General features: G+C 37.5%; 2 protein-coding genes across 2 annotated transcripts in view; one reads left to right on the top strand and one right to left on the bottom strand.

Annotated features, from left to right (window-relative positions):
* IRAG1 (inositol 1,4,5-triphosphate receptor associated 1) overlaps positions 1–7637 on the bottom strand; it is a 101181-nt gene extending 93544 nt beyond the window's left edge. Inside the window, exon 1 of the mRNA XM_042813583.1 lies at positions 7549–7637. The gene's annotated coding sequence lies outside the window, so the exon portion shown is untranslated. The remainder of the gene's footprint in view (positions 1–7548) is intronic.
* A 705-nt stretch (positions 7638–8342) lies between these two features.
* On the top strand, positions 8343–27154 carry CTR9 (CTR9 homolog, Paf1/RNA polymerase II complex component). Its single transcript, XM_042814292.1, has 25 exons — positions 8343–8490; positions 9897–9995; positions 10477–10716; positions 11200–11317; positions 11725–11814; positions 13052–13200; positions 15567–15674; positions 16131–16238; positions 16356–16592; positions 17234–17323; positions 17424–17552; positions 17657–17840; positions 18824–18912; positions 19178–19363; positions 19540–19627; positions 19879–20027; positions 22138–22254; positions 22431–22576; positions 23218–23289; positions 24005–24140; positions 24626–24772; positions 25176–25333; positions 25605–25701; positions 26036–26148; positions 26372–27154. The coding sequence occupies exons 1-25, from the start codon at positions 8446–8448 to the stop codon at positions 26778–26780; spliced, it is 3504 nt and encodes a 1167-aa protein (XP_042670226.1). The 5' UTR covers positions 8343–8445; the 3' UTR covers positions 26781–27154.
* The last annotated feature ends 95 nt before the right edge of the window (positions 27155–27249 follow it).

Genomic DNA, 27249 nt, shown 5'->3' with positions numbered 1-27249 from the left:
GCATCCTACAAAATTCAACACTTTGCCATCTTAGCCAATAACATTTTAGCTACCATAAGGAAGCAGATAGAAAAAAGGAAGTGAAATTAATACAAGTAATGAAGACATGATAGCACTACAGTTTATATTTTAAAGAGAAAGAATTTCCATGAAAACTTACTTCATTTGGAGAAGACATTTATTTCTATGAAAGCATCCACAAATTCAGTAGAGCATCTCTTCATTATTATTATTATTTTTTAAACATGAGAGCAATATTCACTTCTGTAAATTGTTATGGCAATGTCTAATTCTGCTCTTAAATAGAAAGAAACAGAGAAATCACGCTACTGAGTAGCAAATACTCCAGGAACTATTTTAAAAATCAAAATTCAATGAACAGAAGGACCAAACATTGTTTCATCAAAATCCATGTAGCCGTAAACAACCATGCTGGCCCATCTTGCCTTGTAGGAGCAACAACAACAACAAAAAAGAATCAAAAAACAAAATCAGATAATTGTGGCCAAATATCTGGAAAAAATAAGGTAAAAAAACAACAACAACAAAAAAAAACAGTTCCAGCAACCAAGTTGACAGGAACATAAAAAAAAATGTTTGTTCAAAGAACTATTTTTTAAAGTCTAAGCAAAAGATGGCTAAAAGGTTCTTGCTCATTTGCAGTTTTATTCAGACAAAGTAACTACACTTCAGCACTGGGCATGTTTTGCATCCAGTCTAACAGCTGGGTGTGATGGTAGTTTGGAGGGGAGGCTAATCTCAGTGCAAGCTGTTACAGAATAATCAACGCTGTAGAGATGTCACCACAACCACTTCAATGGTCTCTAAACTTGAACATGGCTCCCCAAGATAAGGATGAACCAAACAATCTCCAAAGATACTTCCATCATAAATTATTCTGAGATTCTGTACAAGGAAAGGAAACATACGAGAACGCTTTCTTCTCTTTTTTTTTTTCTTCCTTTCTCTTTTTTTTTAAATGGAGATTACTTCCATTTATACCTCAATACTGCCCTCTGCTGATATTCACCCTCCTTGATTTGCACACAAAAAAAGTGAGGCTGTGATGTGAGTTCTAGTGTGTTTCCTGCATGCGAAGGAAGGAAATTTAGCTGTAGGATGCTCGTGTTCTCTAATATTCCAGTCATCATGAGAGGCTGAATCTCCAGGCTTACAATAGACGAAAAAAGGCATAAGTACTTTTACCAGGTTGGTTTGAAAAGTATCTATCTCTATGCATATACACACATGCACATGTATGTAACATGTATATTTAAGGGCAAAGCAGGAGATGAGGGTGAAGAGAGCTAAGATTTTTGAGGTGCTTTGTTTAGAACAATCTCCAGTGCTCTGGAACAACCCTATTCAAAGCATATAAAAACATTTCAATAATGGTCCATAAAGATCATCTGAAAGAGAAGATTAAAAAAAGGATATGATGGAGAAATCTCCCACACCTGGAAGATCAGAGTGATCATAAGAATTGGCAGCTATGGTTTTACATGAGCAAAGTGTACAAGTGGTAGGGAAGAGAACTTTGAAACCAACAATCTTAATTTTTTATTTTTCTTTTAACAATTATTGTAATTGAAAAGAAAGGTAAAAAAAACAACAACAACAACAACAAAAAAAAAAAAAAAAAAAAAAAAAACCAAAACAAAATAACAAACTGCAAAGAGTTTCTCCAAACAGTTGACAGCATCTTTTTGCTAGCTATTTTTAAAGTTTTAGTTGTATGAGAATTGAATTACTACATTTCATAGAAAGCTTTGAAAACAAAGCTTTCCCTTCACATTTTTTTTTTTTCTGGTCTACTTTAGTTTCTAAACAGATCACACTGGTATCCTATCTTCGCAGTACTCTGCAGAAATGTTCTGTTTTACTTTAGATACACCACTGCTAAATTTGTGCACAAGTTTGTTTTTTTTTTTCCTGTATTCCTACACTCTCTGAACGGCCAATAAGAGATCATACTGAACTAACTGTACTCCCTAGTTAATGAATAAGCTATGACTGGCCTTTTCTGAGGGAAAGCAATACAAGTATTTCTAAATCAGGGTTAAAAATCTAATATGAGTAATCTTGGCAGAGGAGACATTTATTTGTACATGAATTCAAAGAATTCAGGTTTCCTACAATGGTGTATAAAAGTCTTACGCTGAAGTAGTGACTTTATAAAGGGCCAGATCTACTCCATCTACTTGCCTATGGAAAAATACGTATTACCATAGAGGAAGGTAAAAAGATTTTTACTGAGTATTTCTGAACAGGTCATTACAGCATTAAATGCCAAGAAGTGAAATTCAGGCTAAAATTCCAGGAAGGTTTCAGCAGCAAAGCTAGGCTGATTATCTTAAGATGCAAGTTTAAATTGAAACTGTATTAATCTTAGAATGTACGTAGAATGCATTAGGCTGTATGTCCCTGCATACAGCCTCTGCACTGAATGTCACAGCTAAGTTAATAGCTTATACTTAAAATTATTAGTAAACAGCAAGCCTTGCCATTGGTCAAAAAGAGGATTTTTTAAATTTTTTTTAATCAGAAATACCAAAGTCTAAAAGTCAGAATCTAGGAAGTACAAAGACCTGATTTTTCAGACTTCAGTCACACTACTTCTACCATTCTACATTAGTCACCCAGCTTATCGAGTACAGTGCTACACTTGATTACTATGAAGGATCTGCACTTGGAAAATATTTAATTATTAATTAGTCAAAAGTGTTTCCCTTACAGGCTGTGCATTTCCAACACTTCATGAGTCACCATCTCTGAGCTGAAGTCACAAAATAATCAATCTACTGAAATGCAAACGAGATCCACCCTTTACCGGGAAGATAATGTTGAGAAGGAATAACTTGTCAGAGTGGCATCTTCCTTCATTCAAATACCTGATCTGTATACATACACAGACACTTGAATGATATAAATAAACTTTTACTCATCCTTACAGAGGCAACATAGCTCTGGGAGTTTCATTACTGGCTCCTGAATCAACAGAATTCTTGACTAGGTTCCACCAGCGGCTTTATTAGTAGCAGCTATGCGCAAGCTGGAAAGAACACAACTTTGCATCCCAGCCTGAGCTTGCAGATGAAAACAGTTATTTATAAACACGCTTCATCACAGACAGCAGTTTCAGCAGAGGGCTAAGATACACTAGCAGTTACCACCACTGCCCTTCGGCAAGTGAAATCAGCTGTCAGCTGCAGGCAGACATCCATACACTGAGGGAGGGGGGAGAGGGAAATAAATGCCTGAAAAACAAACGATTGGTTTTTGTTCTAGATGCTGTCACCTGCTTCTGGGAAGTTACAGTTCACAGGTACTTGTTCAATTAAATTACTTTTTACGTTGCTGCCTTTGCGTCATCACCCACTTACTCTTTAGAATATGCAAGTATAGTAAGTATACTTAAAGCAGTGCATGAAGACAGGCTGCATCTCAAAGCAAAACTTACTTCTGGTAGGTAACAATTACTGGTTCCCTCATAAAAGAATGTAATTAAGCACATGCGGAGTTAAAAAGTCTATGGATCCACATGCATGCACCGTGTTAATTGTAATCTTGAAATACATGTTGATGTGAGGTATGAAAACAGTCTTCTACAAGGGTGGCAGCCATCCACATTACTTCTCAAATAACTGAACAAAATGTCCCTGGCCTCCCAAGAAAAACATGGAAATAAACACATCCAGTGCAAGACAGAAACACAGAACAGACATTTAATAAGAAAATTAACAGCTAGCCACACATAGTGTATTATAATGGAGTTTTCAATTAATCTGATTTATGCTTTTTCATCCACAACATAAGAAGACTTAAAGATAAGGATTTCCCTCCCTGCCCCCATCATTAATGCAGAGATGAGCATTAAGTCTTATATAGTTATTGGCATAAAGCTGAAGTTTTTAAAAGTAATCCTTTCCATCTTGGGATAGACAAAATATAGAAAATATACCTGCTTCATAGGTAGGAATTAATCACAGCAGAAAAATAGTTTCAAATTTTGAGGTAAGGGGAATAAAAATGTAAATTGCTTTTAAGATTTTTTTTTTTTTTGTCCATAGCGTAAAGTTGTTCCTGTGCCCAGCAGGAATTGTCAACTATTATTTAAGAGGTGAGAAAGAAACATTAACAAAATAGTACAGAAATATACGTGTGGGTCAGGCAAGTGTATCCGTATGAAAATACACCAATAAGAATGGAAGGTAAAAAACTCAGTGAGGTGCCAGCATCTTTGACAACTACATTGTAATTAGAATTAGTTACTGCTTAGCCTGTAGGTATGGCTTTTAGCAGTGCTCCTGTCACACACAGAGAAAATCTGGAGTTTAATATTTTAAATGTCTACTATGTAGTATGTTAAAAAATTATATACTAAATACACAATGTATGCCAAGGAAGAATTTATACTTGTATGTACATATACTTTACTTTAAAATCCAAATATTTTTATTTTAGCATTATTCATAGTTAAAGTAATCTTATAGGTTACAGAATAAGCTTTTAATGACTTTAAATGTTTACTCAATAAAACTAAAAAGACAGGTTTTAAAAATCAGAACAGGACTAAAAGTGTCATCACTGGCTCTCCTATTTACGTCTAAAAATTTAGATACTCAGGACGGATGTACAGGTAGGAGCTTCAAAGAGTTTTGAAATAATAAAGGTTTGTCACTGCTCTCAGTGCCTTGAACTCAACACCTTTGAAATATAGGACAGACTGACAATGATCACAAGAATTTTTTTTTCTTGTAAGGCAGAGAGTTAAAAATACAAATCATACCAAGTTTCTACAACATCTGTGACGGACTGTTCTCTCCTCATGCAGACTTGGGATTTTGCTCTTGATGTTTTCGGTATCATTAGAAACTGGTTTTTAGTCACCAGAGGAGTTCTGTGTGCTGTAATATTGATATCAAACTTATTTTTTTAATTATTATTATTATTTTAACTAGATGGGGGGTATATGTATTTATAGGACACTGAACAGATTTTCAGATCTCGTTTGCCAGCATAAAGATCTGTCCACAAAAATTAAGGGCAGCAATCAGTTTAAAGATTGTCACTGAGTGTTTAAAAATGATTCCCTACCAAAGAAAGAAGAGAGACAAAAGCACACCAATGGAGAAGACATTGTGGATGTTACAGACAAGAAAATAAGCTACTTTTCCGATTTAATTTCTGTGTACAGAAGTCTATGTAATTTATATTATGGATCTGGTTAATGAAAAGTACATTAAAAACAACCAGCCAGCCCCAGGAAACAGAGTATGATTTGTTGACATATTCCCAGAAGCTTTCTTCATCTTCAGGCTGATTCTCAGGCTTCATCCTTCCTGAGAATTTCAGCACAAGTGTTCATTGTTATTTTTGGAACTGACTTCTACACTCAAGTACTTGGTTGTGTAATGTGTTTTCCTTTCCTTAAACTTTCTGTTTAAAAGGGTTGTTTTTAGAGAGCATGCATAGATTTCAGAACGAAAATCGTGACAAAAAGGAGAAAATAATATGTAGTATCTCTACTGCTACCGCAGCATTTTTAAAGTGCAGTGAGAGTGGTGGAATACATTGCTTTCTGTATCTACAGTTTTTAATCTTTGACTTACAGTACACAAATTGAATTTCCTCCAATTAAACGAGGTTTACTTGCTTAGAGGAAAAAGTTCCAAAATTATCCCACTGGTATTGCTAAGTACATTTTCCTCCATGAGCTTCCTCCTTCACTTAAGGAGTATTTTGTACAATAAGTGCATATGGTAAAAAAAAGTGAAGTTGATGGAGATGCTGGATCTTGATGCCTCATACTGTGTAAGCAACTAATTGCTCTGTTTTTTATCTGTATGTTTAGCAGCTTCATTTCAAAGGACATTACAACGTTACGTCAGACCCCAGGAATCCTCCTAGGAAAAAGCTTGGCAAATTCTAAAATCTGTCTTCATTTCTCTAGGAGAGGGAAAAAAAAAAAAAAAAAAAGCAACACAAAAACTCAACTTCTGCTGGTTCACATGGAATTTTCTGTAAAACTAAGTATTTTAAAAGAGATTAACATCTACAGTGCCAAAATTCCTAAAGTTTACCATAACTGAATAAGTCAGGAAAAAAACCCTCTAAACATAAATCCAGTGAAGGTCTTAAAAAGATATTAACTCTTTCTAGTAAGGAAAACATAGGATAAAAAAAAGCAGAACTTAGATGAAATTGTAGCTGAAATGTAAACTAATAGCTCTACAGTTTTTCAAATAATGCATAAGCATTCAATTAATTGATAACATACATCTAAAATCTGTAATGCTACTCATTAATTCTTGAAAGTCACCATCAAAGATTAGGGTCTTATGTAGATCTGCCTTATTTAATGAGGTTTTCATAATTCAATTTAAATTTGTCATTGAACTACTGGGCATTTATCAATCACAGCTTCCTGAAAGAAGCTGAGATCTCTAGAGGAGTGACTGAAAAAAAAAAAACAAAAACATTTCACTTGCCTGAAGGTGGCAGTGATGATACCATTCTTACAAGACTTAATCACTAGCAGGTTTACATTTAAAAGATTTCAGGTCTCTAATCATAAGAAAAAATAGCATTGTAGAATTGCATTTTTACTGTTTTCTATTAACTATCTATTAACCATTTCTTCAAAATAGCTGTACAGCAGCAGGGTCTAGAGTGCATTAACGAGGCTTGTCAGGGCCACACTCCTTATCTAGAGGTGCAGGAGCTCTATTTAAGCTCAGTCGAAGACACACACTCCTCATTAGAGTTAATGTGCTGCAGTGCTGGTCCTTAGCCTCTCAGAGCAACATTTCTGGCCAGCTGTAGACACGGCTGATTTCGATCTTTGCCTAATAACTGATTTCTGCCTCAGTCTAGGGCCTATGAACAGGCTGTGTTTATGACTGTCCTACTAATGGTCATCATATCAGACATGCCTCATCAGGAGCCTTACCTGACACCTGCCATGCTCAGCTACTCTGGGGTTCACGCCAGTTAACAAAGCCCTAGCCATCACTATGCTCTACTCTTGGCTTCAAGCCTTTAGGGAGAAACTAGCCTTCATTGCTCCCTAACACAACACCAGGCTTTACAAAAATGGAATGCAGTATCACTTGTTTCTTTTTTCCATAGTTCACTGAGTGACTATTGAAACAAATGTTTACATTATTGCAGTTAATTTGCACTCTGAAAATTTCTGAAAACCATTCCCATCTTTAATTAAAATAAAAATAAAAATAGGGAACAATATTTAATCCTACAATGAAAAGTAAAGAGGCTTCACTAATAAAAGAAACTTGTCCCAACCACCCAACCGTTCTAAATAGAAGTTCACTCATTTGTATGCTCACCCCAAACACAAATGGCAATTCGGTTGCTCGGGCAGGCAAAGGCTTTTTTATTTTATTATTGAAATAGCTCAGTGCAGTGCTGTAACAGGACAGAAGGCACAGCAGTAACAGAATAGCAAAATCCCAGGTAGCAGCCAGAGAGGACTTTGTGCAAATACAACAGCTGTGGGCTCAGAAACAAAGGAAAGAAGCCAGTTACCTTCAGAACGCCTCAGGTACACAGGAATCACCAGCAATCTCTCCTCGCCTCCACTGCCAACCCTTCAGTGAGGTCTGGGAAGGAGTGCATCCTGGCTCCATCCCTTCCAGCTTCCAGTCACTCAGATGCACTGCATGCAGCCGAGCTCCCCCGGGTTGGCTCTGCCTTCCCACCAGCATTACTGCGCATTTCCACTACACTTAGTTAAGTTCCTTTTCTATTCCTGAAGAACGTTTAAAATATCATGTGGTAATAAAGTTCTTAAATATTGTCCACTGTCTACTGAACGCATTGCAGGCATGTCTTTAATGGGAAAAATCACCCAATTAGGTGCATTTTTAAGGATGCACTTTCACTGTTTTTATTAGTTTCTGCATTCTTTCACTTTGTTGCTGGATGTGAAAAGTCTCTCTACACATGAAAGAACTAAGGACTGTTGTAAGCAGGAGAAAAGATAGTTACACTTCATTGGACTGGGCAATTCGGTTGAGAATAATCAGTGCATAAATAAACGTTCTGATTCAAAGGGTCGATTAAAAACACCACTGCCGCTGCAGAGAGCGACCAACGCTGCAGGTAAGCGGGTCGCTCAGGGCTGGCGGCCACCGCTCGCTGAGGGGCGCCCGCGAGGCCATCGTTGCCTCAGCAACAGCGCCGCGCGCCGCAGACCTCCGCGCTTTCCCGCCACCCCGCGCGCGGGCGCGAGGCGGCCCTCGGGGCTCGCGCTTCGTTGCGATTGGCTCCTCGCGTCTCGGGGGCGGGGCAGGGCTGCCCGAGCACGTCCGGGTCACTCGGTGTACGAGGGGAAGTGCGGCCGTTGTTGCCGTAGCGCGGTGAAGGCCGGCGGTCCGGAGGAACTCGGCGGCTGGCGGCGTCCGCGCCGTTGTCATCGCTATCATGTCGCGGGGGTCTATCGAGATCCCTCTGCGGGACACCGACGAGGCGAGTCGGGACAGGGAGGCGGAGGCGCGGCCTGCTCTTGGGGCGGGAGGGTTCGCGACGCGATGCGAAAGGCTCGCCGTGCGGCTCGCTGTGGGCCAGGGCGGCTGCTGACAGAGAGCGCTTGGGCACGGCCAGGTGTTCGATCCGGTGTCCTTCGCACCGCCGTGAGGGAGGGCTGGGGGAGCCATTTGCTCTCCCATAGCGTGGTGTTCTGTGTGCGTTAGCGGCTTGTGCCGACTTTAACAAGTTTCCTTATAACTGCTGTAGTGTGTACGTGGCTCACAAAGCACTCTGCGTTACACGAGACAGGAGTTATCGTTCTCTGACAGAAACTTCAGCTGTGGGTGTCAGCATGAGTGGATGAGCTCTGTGCTCTTCAGATTGTGATTAAGAATAACTTGAGTTCTGAGGTTCTGAGTTAATCTTACAATAGCAACCTCGTAAAATCGAAATCCTTATAAACTGAGTGGCTCTAATTCAGTCATGGGGATGGAAGTCCCTGTGTAGGTAGCAGCAGGACAGACCTGGTTATAACTGCTGTGCTGCTTTCTCACTGTGAAGTTGTAGTGATGTGGATGATGAATATCACACACAGTACAAGGTAACAGTGCAGAGATATTTAAATAGTGTTACACCTTAAATGGACATTCCACCTTGAGAGCATTTGTTCCTTTTTCCTCAGTTTTATATCAGAAGTGTAGACCCACTTGGTGAAATTGTGCTTGTTAGATAATGATGTCATGGTGAGAAGTTCTTGACCTCAACCTGCTCTAGCTGTAGGCATCCATGTTTGTTGCAGGGGAATTGGACTTGATGACCTAAAGGGTCAGATGATTCTATGGTTCTGTCGTTTGCTCATTGTAACTGTAGTTATTAGTGATCAGAAATTTATTCTCAGTCATGTTTACCACATCAGTAACCTCTTCATTAATTCAGGCACAGTGGAAAATTGCACTGTTCTTAGATACATCTTAGAAATGGATTCTGTAATACTCTATTCCTTGGATTATTTTAATTGTGTCACAGATCTTTGTTTTACCTGTAGAAAATGGTTTAAAAATAGAGTAGTTCTTGAAGGGATGTATGTGAAGGCAAGTTGGTTAGCTGATTGTTAGCTGAAGTGTGAACTTCCAGAGCCTGACATATATGGTGAAAAAAGTTAAATTAGTAACTCATCCCTGACCAGTATCCCTAACACTAGCTCTTCTCTCAGATATTTGTGAGAGGCCAGCACTTTTGTACTTTCCAGAATAAAAAACATCATAATTTCTTTCTTCACTACTTTCTGTGAATAGAATTGTTTGTTTTGTGTGCTGAAATGTCCAGCTTGCTTTGAGCTCAAGAACAAATAACACTGTTAATTTGAGAATATTAATGAGAAGAAGGTCTGCATTGTTTGGTTGTAGGTTATTGAGCTTGACTTTGACCAGTTACCTGAGGGTGATGAAGTTATAAGTATACTGAAGCAGGAACACACACAACTGCACATATGGATTGCCTTGGCGGTGAGTATGTGCTCAACTGTGTATTTAATTTATCAAAGAATTCCACTTAATGTTATGACCAGGGATAATTGAATTCGGAACTGGAATTTCATTTGACTATTTGGTAACAGGTTCAAAGCAGATACTTCTGAATTGACATGTTAACATTTTTAACTTTTCTCATGAAACAAGGCTGCTCGATCCCCACCCTCCTGAGTTGTTGGGTTTTTTTTTCTCCATATTTTTGCCATTTTGCATCTTTGATTATGTACTGCATTAAAAAATAGAGTGCATTATTTGTACTGATGAAAGCACGGGGAAGCATGCGGAAGTACAAAAGTTCAGAGGAAAAACTATTGATCATTTATAAGAAATAGTTGTAAGACTTCTAAAAAACTAAGTTGGGATGGTGATAGAAAAAACATTGCTAATATCATTAATATAATATTATTGCTTTATGTGGCTTATGGAACTTTCCATTAAAATCATGTATGTTTTACAGCTGGAATACTACAAACAAGGAAAAACAGAAGATTTTGTGAAGCTGTTGGAAGCTGCACGCATAGATGGGAACTTGGACTATAGAGACCATGAAAAAGATCAAATGACATGTCTGGATACTCTGGCAGCATATTATGTGCAGCAGGCTCGAAAGGAGAAGAACAAGGATAACAAGAAGGAACTCATTACACAAGCTACCTTGTTATATACTATGGCTGACAAAATCATCATGTATGATCAGGTAAAAGGAATCTGTGTAAAATTTTTAATGGATTTTTTTTTTTTGCTTAATTTCAACATATTTTCTGTGTGCATTCAAAAAGTTCTTCTAAAGAAAGCAAATACTGATTCACTATAGGGAAATTGAAAAATGCTTAGGCTTTTAACTCTGGCATAACACTTGAAAACATCTGAAATGAGTGTGTGGTGCTACCAGGAATAATTAGTTGTCTCTAGCTGGAGACACCTAATAGAACTAATGCATCAACTTTTGTGGGTTTGGGAAGGCGAGGTTGGTTGTTATTCTTTTGCTTGATGACATGTGAAGTTTTAGACATTTATCATTTGTTTAAACACCGTTTTTGATTTTGCTTATCCTGATGCAAAGATTAAATAAATAAATCATTGAAAAAATCTTATTGCACAGCTAGATAACCTTTTTCATGGTCTCATCTTCATATTTGATGAAGATAAATGTTGCAGATATTTTGTTTTCTTTATCTAGAATCACTTGCTGGGAAGAGCCTGTTTTTGTCTGCTTGAAGGTGATAAGATGGACCAGGCTGATGCACAGTTCCATTTTGTGCTTAACCAGTCTCCAAATAACATTCCAGCCCTTCTTGGTATGAGTTTATGGATATTTGTGTAAAAATAAATAAAAACAAAAAATCCCTGATTTCTCTACTTGAGTTATGGAATTAGCTGTGTGCTTAGGAAAGTGATATGTATGTAAGCAGAGAGAGAAAGAAGGAGATGTAGAAGTATGTGCTTTTGACCAGAAGTGCATTATGAATTATGAAAAGTGGGAAGCCAGGAAAGTGTAAATTGATGTATTCCATTGTTATTTTATATTTGACATCATCAAAGATACCAAAAGAGCTGTGGTCGTCTGAATTTTCTGTTTGTTTTTTAATTGTAGCTTTTGAAAACTGGTACAGCGTGTGCTCAGTAAATGATATGTGTGTGCTGATTTACAGCAGCTTTGTTTATGTTTCTGATGAATTTGTAGCTGATATATATGTTTTAACAGGTAAAGCGTGCATTTCTTTCAACAAGAAAGATTACAGAGGAGCCCTTGCGTACTACAAGAAAGCACTGCGTACCAATCCGGGTTGTCCAGGTAAGACAGAAACAATTTGCTTGTGGGAGTATCTAACTCAGATCTCCCTAATTCAGATATCTCCGGGCTCGTTTGTGTTCTGTCCAAGAGATCCACCAAAACCATCCCCAGAGCTACCACCAAAAAATCCCTTCATCCTCTTGGAGAGTTGAGATGTTTCTTGACTTGGCGTGCAACTTCATTGTTAGAGAAAGAAATCATGTTGAGAAAGATCCTTATATATTTTTTTTCTCCACTTATTACCTTCTACAGCTATTAGAAAATGAGAAGTTGTGTATTAAAATTGTGTGGAGCAGGGAGGAAAGTACTGCTCAAGACCACGATCTCCGGAATAACAGTTAAGGAAATTAAGTCAGTGCATTAGCATTAATAATGAAACAACATGAAATGTAGAATTCTACCCATATTTTGTGATAAGACTTTTTACTGCGTTGTATGGTTTTCTTAATGCAGAAATCTGGAAAAGCTGTAAAAGCTGTGCATGTGGTTTAGAAGTAGTCGTAGTAGTAAAGGATATTTGCATTGGGACCATAAATGCTCTAAAATCTTCTGAGGGCTGTGGTATGCTTTTTCAGAACTTACCTGAAAAAGGTTTCTGCAAAGGTGATGTGCATTCCTTAGTCTGGCTCAGTGTAAGAATCACTGCTGCTAAAATAAGTGTAGAAATGTAAGCCATACTTTGAAACTAACGTATTTTATTCTCACTGTATATAAATGTCTCTGTATTTCTAGTCCTGAAAGAGCAGAACAATGCAAATCCTCTATATTAGCTTGTCTGTACATATCATGGAAGTTAGAGGGTGATAAACAGCATCTTGCTAACAATGAATCAATTGTTTGAGGCAGAATGCCAGCAAACTTGTTAATTTGACTGTTTTCTGAAGGCCTCCTATTCTCAGGTGAACTTTAAGCTGCCCAAGATACTTGCAGCCCTTTCATCTGACAATTTTTTCATGTCTTTCTTAGTTATTTTTGTGACATTTTCATAGAAGTAATATTTTATTTGATCATTGTTTGAGTATTGTGAAGATGTATGCCAATCTGCTAAAATCTTATGAAGAAACCTAGAGAAGTTGACTTTGCTACCGAGTGAGGGAGGCTGTGTTTTAAAACAGCAGATTATTAGAAGGCTTTACAGGCTTTAAAAAAGTATTTCCGCTCAGTATGTTTAAAAAAAAAGTAAAAATAGAAGTTGTTGAAATGTTGGGATTCTGAATGGTGTCATCTTGTTCTCCAGCTGAGGTTCGATTAGGTATGGGTCATTGCTTTGTGAAACTGAACAAGTTGGAAAAAGCTCGTTTGGCATTCAGCAGAGCTCTGGAGCTAAATTCAAAATGTGTTGGCGCTTTGGTTGGTCTGGCTGTGCTGGAACTCAATAATAAAGAGGTGGGTCTGACTTAACTATAAGCCATACTCGCTTGTAACGGCAAAGTTTATCATGTGAGGGGCACTCCAGGTTTTAAGAGGGGTACAAAATTGTGTGATTAAATCATTTCAGCCTGTGTTACTGTTAAATCATGTGATAGGTTTGTACTTAAGGTACGTGCTGAGTAACTTTCTTTAGCTAAAAGCAGTCAATTCTGTTGCTTATAGAGGTGCTTTTCTAAGCACAGAAAGTCCCTGATGAGATGTGTGAATACACATCCAATAAGACAGTGGTGATTTTAAAAATTTTTCATGAGCAGTGGTTGCATATCTAATATCCAGCCTTGCTTAACCTCCTTGAAGTTTCAAATGTGTAAGTACGTGAGTTTGTACTCAAGATGATCTGAAAGTTCCCAGATACTTGGAGACCTCATTTGCGATGACAGCTGTATCCAAAGCATCAGGATTTTTTTCTGGAAGAGCATCTACTGGCAGGAAGATCACAGTAAAAGATGTGGTCATAGGAGATTCGTCCCAGGCTTCCAAGACTTTATGGAACATAACCTTTCATACAACTGTGCAAGTTGTGCTCTAGCTAACTCAGAACATACACTCCACAGTAAACCAAGGAATCAACTATTTCAGGCTAATGAAATGAAGATGTATCTCTAGATGTTGTATGACCATGCTGTCATAAAACTTAACTTGAGATCTGAAGGTCTGAGATGGTCAGCCTATGCTAAGAAAGTAATCAGTGGAAGATGGGACCTTTAAGGTTTTAAATAAGTAAATAAGCAAATAAATTACCAACCTTTCTTGCATAGTCGTATGTTGCTAATATCTAATATTGTTGCAGAATTGCTTTGTGTAGAACACATAGCTCTCTAGGAAAGAACTTTTTTTAGTATGGAATATCTGAAAATGACTTAGTTTACAAAGTCATGGGAAAAAATTATTTTAGACTCCCATAAGAAATTTGAGTAAACATGACTTGGAGAGGTTTTTTCCCCATAAAGCTCTAGGGACAACCAAAAATATTCTAACATCAGATCATAACAAATAATTCAGTGGGCAAGAAACGGATGAAACCTGCTATTTTACATGGTTGATTCCCTGAAAATTTGTTAAATCTCCAAAGTCCCCTTAAACTTTGCAAAGCTGTGATTAAGAACTGACCCACCTCTGTTTCCACAATTTGCACTGCAATATTAGCATAACATCATGTTTCTCTGAGGTACAAACTTCTAATTGATTTCTCCCGTGTTTAGATATTGGCAATGTTTCTCCATCCTTAAGGATAGTATGAAGTCAAATGAGGGTTGAGATTACGCTGTGTTCTCTCTGGAGTTTGTCTTCTCTCTGATTTCATTTCACGAAGGTGCCTAGGAGCTTTGAGACCTCTGCCCAACCACGGAGTTTATTTGAAACTGGACATGAGGTCCAAATTACTGGAAAAATCAGACTTAATATGATTATAAAGCCTTTTTTGCCTTTGAAAGTTAAGCAAAAATGATTCTGTATCTTCTAACCAGTCTATATTTTTGTGATGAAACTGGACAGATTCTGCCTTTATGAAAATGAAATTTGTTTTGTTTGTGTGCCAGTTGGACTTCAGATTTTATGACACTGAGACCTCAGTTTATTACTAGGTTATTAGTACTGTATAATTTACTTTTGTTCCTTTTTCCTATTATGAAATACCTACAGATTTAAGATCCTATGCTTGTGATACATATCTCAGCAACATCTCCCCAAAATGGCACTTACTATGTCAGTTTTGCACTTGAACTTGTCATCAAGTCAAATGTGCACTCGTGGAAAGCTTTATTTAAATTTAGGCCTCTGTATAAAAGCATGTGCTCTTAGAGTAATATCACTAAGTCAAACTTCAGCCATTTTTAAAATTAGAACTTAATTTCAACAGTTCTTAATTCAGTATCAGAAGTTCTTTAGAATTTGAACTTGACAATATTTTCACATCTCTGTTCAATGAATCATTCAAAGACCAAAACCAAACAAGATCTAGAGACGCTGAACAGTAGAAGGAAGGCTGTCAGAGGTGTGCAGCTGAAATGGCAAAGGACACTAAGGCTACATGATTCTTTTTGTTTCTCCCTAGAAAGTAATACTTCGTTTTTCTTTATTGTTATTGTTTGCTTGTTTCTTTGTTTCCTCTTCTGCACCCTATCTGATGGCTTCATTTTTTGTTTCCCATCTTTATGCTGCAGGTAGAAAAGCTGGTAGCTGCATTTTCTTTTTCTTTTGAGAGCCTAGCACACAGGCTCTGTTAGAGTTCCTGCAGCAGTGTCACCTGAAGAGTAGTTTTTAAATTCTTAATAAGATAAAGCTATTGAGATGCTGCTGATACCTTTGAATGTTTCATTTAGGCTGATTCCATCAAGAATGGCGTCCAGCTCCTCTCTAGGGCTTACACTATTGATCCCAGTAATCCAATGGTGCTGAATCACTTGGCTAATCACTTCTTTTTCAAGAAGGTAAGTAAGTGGTCTGTGAAATTTTACAGTGAAATATTTAATAACTCCAAGCAGAAAGGATTCCAGGGTTAGGTTTGATCTCATTTCATCAGGCTAGGTGATACAGATTATGGAACTGATAATATAGATGAATATGCATTAAGTTTTTAACTTAATTTTTTTGTAAGTTTTTCTTAAGAAGGCCAAAAATAGTACACTTGTTTCTTAAATCTAGCTCACTTATATCTCCCAAAGGGATTTTTCCATTTTCTTCTTGTTTGTTTTTCCTTTTCCCTTCTGGGTTTTAAAATATGTAAAAGATAAGGATTAAAGAGAAAGCAGGAACCTCTAAAACTAAATCTGTTGTTATTTAGCAGATGATGTCGCTAAAACTTTCCTTTATTTGCTGTGTATTCTTGTGTAAGTGAAACATGACTGGACTAAATAAAATGAAGGCTTTCAAATTCATTCATTTAGGATTATGGTAAAGTACAACACTTGGCTCTTCATGCTTTTCATAATACTGAAGTTGAAGCAATGCAGGCGGAGAGTTGTTACCAGCTGGCTAGGTCTTTTCATGTACAGGTAGGAAACCTTTTAAAAGCCTCTCTTTGAGGTTTTACACCTAAAATTCTTGTTTAATTGTTTGGAAAAAGCTTACATGTGAAAGCACTACCTGCCATTTCTTCAATTTTTGTTTAGGAAGATTATGATCAAGCTTTCCAATATTACTACCAAGCCACTCAGTTCGCCTCATCTTCTTTTGTACTTCCGTTTTTTGGATTGGGTCAAATGTACATTTATAGAGGGGACAAGGAGAATGCGTCGCAGTGCTTTGAAAAAGTTTTGAAAGCCTATCCTAACAATTATGAGACTATGAAAATCCTTGGATCTCTTTATGCAGCTTCAGAAGACCAGGAGAAAAGGGATATTGCAAAGGTGAGTTGTGCTTCTGAACTCTTTTACATACAAGAGCATAACTTAAGGTAGAGACTCTTTTTTCAAGTCTAATTTTCAAGGTGCCTGAAACTCAGGGTTACTTGACTCTGAATATACAATATTTAATATTTGCTGTCATGTGAGATCCTCTTATCTGTGGAGAGCTACAACTTCTGAACAGAGCTGGAGCTCCTACTGGTCTCTGGATAAAGCAACTTCAGAAATTCAGACGAGCCCCAGCCTCATGTTTTCCTACTTACTATTAAAAGGCAGAATACTTCCCAAATTTAGTAGTAATTTCCTAAAGATTTAAAATTAGCTGGGATTTCTAGAAAACAATTGTCATGGCTTACCTGAAAAAACAGTGTTAATGTGGTTTTGCTTTTTCATTTAATAAAATATTTTTGGATCTAATATTGGTTAAATGCATGCACGTATTAGTAGCCATCACTTTCTAGTGTCTTATATTGGTGTGACACTTAGTACTTTCCACTTCTCTAAAACTTTAAAACCTCTTTTACATTCTGCAAAGAAGAAGAAAATAACAAAGAAGGAAACTAACAAATAACTTTGCTCTTTAGTTCAGGTTTAACAATTTCTGTGTCCATGAAAAAGTGTGATTATTTTCTGCTGTTTCTTAGGGACATCTAAAGAAAGTCACAGAGCAGTATCCTGATGATGTAGAGGCATGGATTGAGCTAGCCCAAATTCTAGAACAGACTGACATACAGGTAATTGACAATAAACACTGAGAGAATTACATATGTGCTTTTTATAAGAGCACACAAAGCTCATTCTCCTCTTTCTTGCATCTGCTTTTTATTTGTACAGGGTGCACTGTCAGCTTATGGTACAGCCACACGCATTCTGCAAGAGAAAGTACAGGCTGACGTCCCACCAGAGATTTTGAATAATGTGGGTGCTCTGCACTTCAGGCTGGGAAACTTAGGAGAAGCAAAGGTATGTAATTATTGAAAGTTTGAATAGAATTTTATCATCACCCAGAAGTTTTCCTCTAAGAACATTCTTGAGTGTTTTAGTCTTTTTCTCTTTTTATACTTTAGAAATATTTCTTGGCATCGCTGGATCGTGCAAAAGCAGAAGCTGAACATGATGAGCATTATTACAATGCTATCTCTGTGACAACGTCCTACAACCTTGCCAGACTGTATGAGGCCATGTGTGAATTTCACGAAGCGGAAAAACTGTACAAGAACATTTTAAGAGAACATCCCAATTATGTTGATTGTAAGAAACACTTGGTATTTTAGTTCCACAGTCTTTCTTAAAATACCAAAAAACTTTCAGTTCAGTGTCTTCTGGTCTCCTTATGTCTGTCCTCCCTTCTCTTCACAGTAGTTGCCTTTTTACCTACCATTTTCTCTATATTTTTTTTTTTTTAAGGCCTGAATCATTCTTGTAGTCCAATCTCCAGACATAAGACTTCTGATTATTGGTAGATTTTTACTGTACTCCAAAAATCTAGCAAGACTAGCTTGTCTAGACTTGTGTGCCTGTTGTCCCTTGCTGCTCCCCTTGTTTGTCTCCCCAAAACCCTTAGCACCTCAGTTCTCAGGTGCAATCAAGATTATCCGCTCAGTTTGCCCAGCCTCTGCAGCCCTACCTGCTTACATCGGTGGAAATATAGTGATTATACCAAATGCTCTCTACCATGGGCCCTCGGCCTTCCTCCACAGAAGAAGAGCTGAAGTTGAGGGCATCAGTGCAGTGTTTTTTTTCCTCTTTGCTTTACTCTTTCTCTTGTTTTCAAGTATCCAATCTGATATGCTCTCTGTAAAGGAAAGGTGATAGCACTTTCTCAGCAAGCTGCAGCATGCTCTATCCTAATCCTTAGCCATATATCTTCTTGTCTATTACTGCTGCTTGATATCTGGTTGTCTTTGCAAAACCTGCAGAGGTGGGAGAACTGTTTAATGTGGAGGGAGGTAAAACTGTATAACATATATGGCCTTCACTATTGGAGGTTTCTTGAATGTCAGTAACTTGTGAAAACAGGTAAAGTAAATTAAATGTTACTGCCAGAGGTTTATCTTTACATAGTGCATCTCAGCTTGAATAGAACATGAGAAGTGTCATGATGCTGTCCTTAGATTAAGAAAAAGTTTGCTTTTGAACATTTGAACAAATTGCTTTTTGTGTGGCTAGTGTTTTTCGTATTTGAGATTACTTGAAGCTGTTTCTTAATTGTTTGTTGTTTTCTTTATTCTTAGGCTACTTGCGCTTGGGTGCTATGGCTAGGGATAAAGGTAACTTCTATGAGGCTTCTGATTGGTTTAAGGAAGCGCTTCAGATAAATCAGGTTTGTAACCCTTTGACTGTTTTAATTGAGAACACTTAGCACTAGCTTATTCTTTCAATTTTGTTTTCCTTCTGTTGTTGTTCTATTTTGTTTGTTGATATAAAGTAGGAAAAGAGTGAGAACTGCTATAACCTGCTCTTTTTAAAATTATTTTTTTTAATTTTAGCGTGGAATTTTATTTAACAAAAATAGCATTTTATACCTGGAAAAGTAACCTTGTATGGGAATATAGTGCCTTTGCAATTGACAGTAAACTTTTACTCAGGACCATCCAGATGCTTGGTCTCTGATTGGTAATCTTCATTTGGCTAAACAAGAGTGGGGTCCAGGACAGAAGAAGTTTGAAAGGATATTGAAGCAGCCTTCCACACAGAATGATACTTACTCCATGTTGGCTCTTGGCAACGTTTGGTTGCAGACCCTGCATCAACCCACAAGAGACAGAGAAAAGGTAACAGGCATCCATCTGTCCTGTGTGTGTGATTTTACTTATTTAACTTTGGTTGGCTACTCAGGGTGCTTTTGTTTTTGCCTCTTTGACATATTACAGATCATTAAAACACTAGGTAGGTTTTTCAGTGCCTCATTATACCAATGAGTGATCAACTGGGATACTTCTCTCCACAGGAAAAACGTCATCAAGACCGTGCGTTAGCAATCTACAAGCAAGTGCTCAGGAATGATCCAAAGAACTTGTATGCTGCTAATGGCATAGGTGAATGCTGGATTAGTTTTCCTTAAATTGCAATTGATGGTATTACTGCATTTTATGCTTTAATACATGTAGAGTTGTTTTTGCACAGCCTGCACATTATTTAGTGGAGCACATGAAAGAATAGCTTTCATATGACAGCTATGTCAGTTTTTAATGGGAAACTTGATTCAGGCAATATTTTATTTTCTTTGGCAGGAGTACATAGTACATGAACTTGGAAGCTTACACTGTACATATTACTTTCCCCTTAGGAGCTGTCTTGGCGCATAAAGGATATTTCCGTGAAGCTCGTGATGTTTTTGCCCAAGTGAGAGAGGCAACAGCAGATATCAGTGATGTGTGGCTGAATTTGGCACATATCTATGTAGAACAGAAACAGTACATCAGTGCTGTGCAGATGGTAACATCTCTAAATTGAACTACATAATGTGTTGGGTTAGATGACTTCTGGATGGTTCTTAGCTGTCACTGGCAGCTGCTAAGTTTCTGAATAATATTCTAACAATTTATAGGTTTATTTCTAGCAATACTATTTGCTGTCAAGTATAGACTTAATTTGCCAAATAGTTTTTTTTTTTTTTTAGGTAGCAGAGTTGGGTTGGAATTTTAATTTGGGAACTCTTTTTTGTTGCAGAGGTTTCACTTGGTGAAGTTACTGTATGTGATTTACTTTCAGATGTTAGTGAAATAATACAGTTTGCTGCTGGGATTTTTTTAATACCAACACTTCCTGATCTTATTTATGCAGTTGTTTGCAAGAACAGTTGGAGATGTTTGGAAAACTAGCTGCTATGATTTCTCTTGCTATGCTTAAAATCATGGGGTAATTTGTGTTGAGAGATCCCTTGAGGTCATCTAGTTCAACTCAGTCAAGCAAGCTAACTTCCAAGTATCAACCCACACTGTTTAAATTAGTTGATCAGAAAGCATACAAACAAGCTTAACAAAAAAGTATTGAGCAAGATGGAAGCTCAGAAAAACTTGTTCTGTTAAGCTTTATATATTTTTTTTTTATATACATATATATTTTTATATATATATTTATATTTATATAGAGTCTCAAAAATACTTAATTCAGAGCTATCCTAAAGCTTTTTTGATGGACCTCTTTAGCAGAATCTGTGGTGATAGAACAAGGGCAAATGATTTCAAGGTAAAAAAAAGTTAGGTTAGATATAAGGAAGAAATCTTTAACAGTGAGGCTCTGGGACAGGTTTCTGAGGGATGTGGTTGATGCCCCATCCCCAGAGACTTACAAGGCCAGGTTGCATGAGGCTATTGGATGGCCTTCAGAGGTCCCTTCCTACACTTAAGGATTCTGATAGTTGTAAGGAAGAGATATTGGGCCTTTGTACTTGATCAAGACCTCAGAGTTACTCTTTTTCAGTAAACTACTGTGAAAGGATTTAGTAACATGGTCTGTTGGGTTTTGTTGTGTTAGAGTAGAATCTGCCTTCAGGACCATCTCTGCTCTTACATGCAAAAAGCCTAACGAAACATTGAATTTTAGTGATAAAGTGGGGAAAATCACCTTTTATTTGTCAGAAAATATTGTACTTACTTGCTGACACATTTGGGTGAAGCTGCTTAGTAGAAATGTGCGTATTCACTGTGATGATTTATTGTTCTCTGGATTCTGCTGTGCAGTTGGTGCAAGCCGTAGTCTGCAGTAGATGATATTGGACTCAAAGGGAGATGAGTTCAACACAGCAGCACAGCTTAATGCAATATCAGGTGTTGCAGTGAGTTCTCTACTGTAAAGCATTCAAATCCAAGGCAGACTTACACTTCTGCATTAGGGTACAGGGTATTTATTATCTGTAGTTAGGCTGGAAGTAAAGGCTGCTTTCTGTTTCTTGCTATTTTGGCAGCTTAAAAATTATGAAAGATTTCCTAATAGCATGGCAAATAAAAGGCACTTTTTAATGAAAAGCATGAGATTCATGATTGCTGGAAGCTTTACTCTGAGGCTATAAAAGCTAAAATAACAAGTGGTCTTTTACACCAGTGATCAGCTTTAGTGTGAAAGAAGATATAATGTAACAAGAAATAGGCAGCTAGGTGGACAGAATATCTTAAAAGTGTGTATTTATTTTGTAACTGATTGCATCATCTGTATGAAGTTACTGCATTTGAATTTATTACATTTTCAATTTATGAATAAATAAGAGAATCACTGAGAGTGCTCTTAAAGTAGTTTGTTGGCCTTGTTACAATAGATGCTACTTGCAAAGTATTCTATATTCAGACATCTACAGAGCCTCCCAGACTGCTGCTGGTTTTCAGAAAAATCAAGTTGTTGCTACAGAATAGCAAAGAAGAATTCTCTAATCAGTGAACAGAGCATCTCTGTATGCAGCATAATATACTGATTTAAAACGAAAAACAACAGAAAACCAACCACACAGCAAAAGGCACATCAGCAGTAATACATCCTAGGAACACAAGTGTACTGGAGTTAACTAACAGAAATGACTAACCATTGGCACCTCTTGATTTTTCTGTTTCAGTATGAAAACTGCCTCAGAAAATTCTACAAGCATCAGAACACTGAAGTATTGTTATATCTGGCCCGGGCACTCTTCAAATGTGGGAAATTACAGGAATGTAAGCAGACTTTGTTAAAGGTATGCAGAAAATAGGAAGGTCATGGAACAAAATTACTGTGAACTGGTACGTGCTTAAGTCTGTTTAAATTCAGTAGTCTTGAGTTGAAACAGTGGTGTTTATTCTCTGTATACCTCTATTTACCTTACTTGTATACTTCTGTAGTGGGTAATAAAAACAGGCTTTTTATTTACAGGCCAGACACGTCGCACCAAGTGATACAGTCCTTATGTTTAATGTGGCTTTAGTGCTACAAAGACTAGCTACCTCAGTCCTGAAAGATGAGAAAAGCAATCTAAAGGAGGTACTTAATGCTGTGAAAGAGCTGGAGTTAGCCCACAGGTAAAGCTGATTCATTTCTCATCTTTGTAATATATTTCAGTTCCCTTGCAGTAAATATGCAGCATGGATGGCAGATTCTGATTAGACAAGCAGTCATATCCAGTGAAACACTGTATTGCATTCTAGAGTTCCTAGCAGAACTACTGGGCCTGAAAATACTGTGTGAAAATACAGCTTTGCTCCAGAACTAGTTGTATTTGACCAGGTGACAATTACATATTTCTTAGTGAGTTCTGTAATATGATTGGGGGGACTTGTTCATAGATGAACGTAGTTGGAAAAGCATTGTGCATTATTCTGCAAATTTAATGCTTTATTGAAGACATCTTTAAAAGCATCCTGTAAACCTTTGGAACTAGGTCTCAAAGTCAAGTCTAATAGTTAATGACTAGTAGTTCTTTCTGGATTATTGTTCTCCTTTGGAGTATTTATAGAATCTCTTACATCTGAGAACTCTGAATGTACTTGCATGCTGTTTTATTGAAAGTGGATGCTTACAATAAGGCAGAAAATTGGTGAATGTCCTCCTCTGATGAGTTTCATAGGATTTTAACTGGGGAGCTAGTGCTTACTTTTAAGGCAGAGTTGCATTAAATGTGTAACTGATACCACTTTTGCTCTTCCTTATGTTTTTCTTCTAGGTACTTCAGTTACTTGAGCAAAGTGGGTGATAAGATGAGATTTGATTTGGCACTTGCTGCAACAGAAGCCAGGTAAGAAGCAAATGCTTTCAGAAACTAAGGGGAATGCTTTTGTCTTGGTTTTTGTTTGCTTGTCTTCCAGAATAAAACTGGTTTTCAACTGGATTTCAGCTGCCTATTTTACACAACAGCAGAAACCCAAATACAGGGTTACTCCCCGTTAGTGTTTTGTTTTTTTTCCTTTCTTCATTTTCTAATATGTTTGTGCAATCCACAACACTAAATGTGTCTTCTGCCATCAGCTGAAACCCATAAAACTTCTGCTATTTTAATGGAAAGTTTTCCATCAAGGAGAATGTGATGGTGTATTTAAAGATCTCTAGTTCTGCCTGTTTTGACTTTAAAGCTCATCGTAACAGTTTGCTTTCATGGAGATTTAAGTTAGCTTATGGTGAGTAGAGTGGGTCAGCTACTGAAACGTGAAATACTTGTGTTCTGGGTGTCTAGTCTGCTTTAAGTTTTGTTCAGGGTACTGCTTGTACTCAAGCCTGCTGAAATGTGAAGCAATAAGTTCTGAAGTTGTACATTGCATATTGCAATTTGCAGATAGATTTGCTTACTAGAGGGTGCCTTTGTTAACTCAGTAATTTGTCCTGGTCTTCTGTTGTGCTAGTTCAGGTATCTTACTGTCACAAATACAGCATTCTGATGCATACCCTTTCTAAAACTGTTTCTCCTTGTGGTGTGTCTGCCACCTTCCTTCACTTGAAACCACTGCATGTTGTAGGCAATGCTCTGACTTACTGAGTCAAGCCCAGTATCACGTGGCTCGGGCACGCAAACAGGATGAAGAAGAGAGGGAGCTGCGTGCAAAGCAAGAACAAGAAAAGGAGCTGCTTCGTCAAAAACTACTGAAAGAGCAGGTTTTGATCTGTTACATTGTATTGAATTTAAGCAAAAGATGTTTCTATTGCTCCGTGATGTTCCTGGGTGTAACTGATTTACAGTATCAAGCAGATAGTTTTCTTAGAAGTAGTCGCTGCTAACAAAATAAAGAAGTTGTAGTTAACAAGTGAACTTCTACCCCTATCTTCTACCCAATACCCTTACAGATATGTTTTTATTTTTGTAATGTAATCCAGGTATTGCCTTTTAAAAGCTTTGCCTTCAACATACTGTACTGATGGCTGGATGAGGGAGCTCTTGAAAACAACTAAAAAAAAAAAAAAAAAAAAGGCATTTTGCCTGCCATAGTGTAGATGTTGTACAAAACCTTTTTGCCACGTGGACCCTTGTGCTGTGACAGATTTGTAGAAGTGTTGCAGTTCCTTGTCCCTGCACAGCTTGAGCACCTTTGAATGTAATAGTACAGATACAGCAGTAATGAGTGTTTGTGTCTCTGTTTCAGGAAGAGAAACGCCTGAGAGAAAAAGAAGAGCAGAAGAAACTTTTGGAACAAAGAGCTCAATATGTGGAGAAGACAAAGAATATTCTTATGTTCACTGGTGAAGTAGAAGGATCAAAGGAGAAAAAACGTGGTGGTGGTGGAGGCAGGGTAGAACAGAATTTTTTTAACTTCTTCTTTCACTTTCCCTTTAAATGTTATCTTGGGTTAATATCAAACACGTAGAGTTTTAATTTCAAGCCACTTAACCTCTGTTGTATGAAGTGGTGCAGATTTGATACCCCAGTGTAAAAACTGAAAGTTAATGCCCAAGTTATGACCAAGGTGGCATTACTAAAATCTGTTCTTCTCGATGTTTAAAATAACCAGAGATTATTAAGTGTAAATTTGGAATTGGTTTCTTAATGATAACAGGTTAGAGTGCATGAGAAGGTTGTCACAGGAAGGGCTGTGTTTTCATGTCTTAGAAAATATTTTCAGAAAGAACTTCACTTCTGACTTGCTATCTGGTAGTTTTTAACTTGAAGATAAATAGATAAATTATCTGTTACAGCGTTCCAAAAAAGGAGCAGGGGAATTTGATGAGTTTGTCAATGATGACAGCGACGAAGATTTGCCCATGTCTAGAAAGAAAAAGAAGAGGAAGGGCAGTGGTAGTGAACAAGATGGGGAAGAAGAAGAAGGGGAGAGAAAGAAGAAGAAGAGGAGGAGGTAACTGGTACTTTAATGTCAGACTTTCTTGAGAAATTATGTGGCTCTTAAGTGTATTCTCATGCAGTTTTTCATGACAGCTTAAAAAAAAATGAACAGTTGTTAAGAGGTTAGTGTGATTAAGTCTTACAATAGTGTTTTTAAACGAAAGTTATGGAACTCCTATGCAGAACTATGAATAATATTTATCAGCTGGATTTTGGACCGCTTTTTTTGTGCTTTTTAAGGTTTTTATATAGTTGACATGATATAAAATACTATTCTGTTTAAGACCCCAGAAAGCAGATGAGGGGAGTGATGATGAAGAAAATGAAAATGGTCCAAGACCTAAAAAACGCCGTCCACCCAAAGCAGAGAAGAAGAAGGCTGTAAGTCAACTGCTGAGTATCTTCTTGTTTCTCTAAACATGCATTTGAACTTAAGCACTACTGCATTCAGCAGAGTTATAAATGCTGAAAATTATAACAGGTTTTTCTAGCAAACTGCCTTTTGTCCTTCCCTTTTGCTGTAGCTGCTTCAGTGTTGAACAGAATATTTCTGAAGCAATGTATAACAATTGATAGTAAATGGAAAATGTTGATCAAATGATTTTAGAGCATCTGTTAGAAGGAAGCATGCCTGTTGTGTTTTTTAATTTTTTTTTAAATACTCTAACCAGCTGTGTGAATGAGCAGTTCTTGTTTTTGTTTTTTTTTCCCTCAGCCCAAACCAGAACGTTTGCCTCCTTCAATGAAAGGAAAGATCAAATCAAAAGCCATAATTTCATCTAGTGACGACTCATCTGATGAGGACAAACTCAAGATTGCTGATGATGGGTAAGAACTGTTCTTCACTTCTCCAACACTGAAGTTTCAACATGTGGTTTTGAGCAAAATGACATTGTTTATAGTAATTAGCTGAAGAGGAGCATTTTGTTGTACTCGAAACCTCACCGTGTTCTTTACAAATTATTCCACTGCCTTTTTCAGTCAGATCGTGCTACTGTTTCTCAAATCTATTATCCTAATTGGATTGGTTGTTTTTTTTCCCCCTGTACAGACATGCCAGGAATAGCAACAGCGATTCAGATGATGGGGAGCAGCAGCACAGCAAACGCATTGTTTCTGATAGCGATTCTGACAACAGAAACAAATCAGGCAGTGAGGCAGGCAGTCCGAGGAGGTCCAGCATCCACCCATCCGAAGAAGATTCTGACAGTGACAGGTCAGCCAGGAAAAGGAGACGGTCGGATTCAGAGCAGTCTGACAATGAGTCTGTGCAGTCAGGAAGAAGTCGTTCTGCTGGTTCGGATAACGAATCTCGCCCAGCTTCTCGCAGTGCTGACTCAGACAGAGATTCTGAGAGAGGGTCTGATAACGAGGGTTCTGCCAGAGGATCTGGTAATGAATCTGAACCAGAAGGATCCAATAATGAGGGATCTGAAGGGGGTTCTGATGACAGCGATTAGATCTGAAATTACATCTTTTTAAATGTTCGTGTAAATATGTTTCAGTTGTAGAGAAAGCCAATTTTTGTATTTGAAAACTTACAGGCAAATACAGTAAGTTAGTAAACTCTCTTGAGACCTTTCTGTGATTCTTTCTATTAGCAACTGATGGATGTTTCTCTAAGTTGGCCTACAGTGTACTCTTAAATCAAAACTGCTGTAGATGAAGAACAAAAACCCTGTATTATAGGCATACCTGGGATGGGATGCATGTAAAAACTGTGGAACATTAAATCTCAGTTTGGGTGGTTCTAGTGTGGCCAAAATTGTGTTTTCTCTATTTATACATGCATAGATTTCTTGAGACAGTGTCGCAATAAAACTGTTCCTGCTAATTTGCTTCGAGTGATTTATTTTAAGCCTTAAAAGCTACAAGCAGAAAACATTTTGTTTGACAGAGGAGTGTGTTTTGAGGAAGCAGTCTCCAAGT

Source organism: Centrocercus urophasianus, unplaced genomic scaffold (assembly GCF_019232065.1).
Source record: "Centrocercus urophasianus isolate 14NV4802_14NV808 unplaced genomic scaffold, USGS_Curo_1.0 seq_14, whole genome shotgun sequence".
Classification (NCBI taxonomy): Eukaryota; Metazoa; Chordata; class Aves; order Galliformes; family Phasianidae; genus Centrocercus; species Centrocercus urophasianus.
The sequence above is the reverse complement of the archived record's forward strand: the minus strand, read 5'-3'. Positions and strand labels throughout refer to the sequence as shown.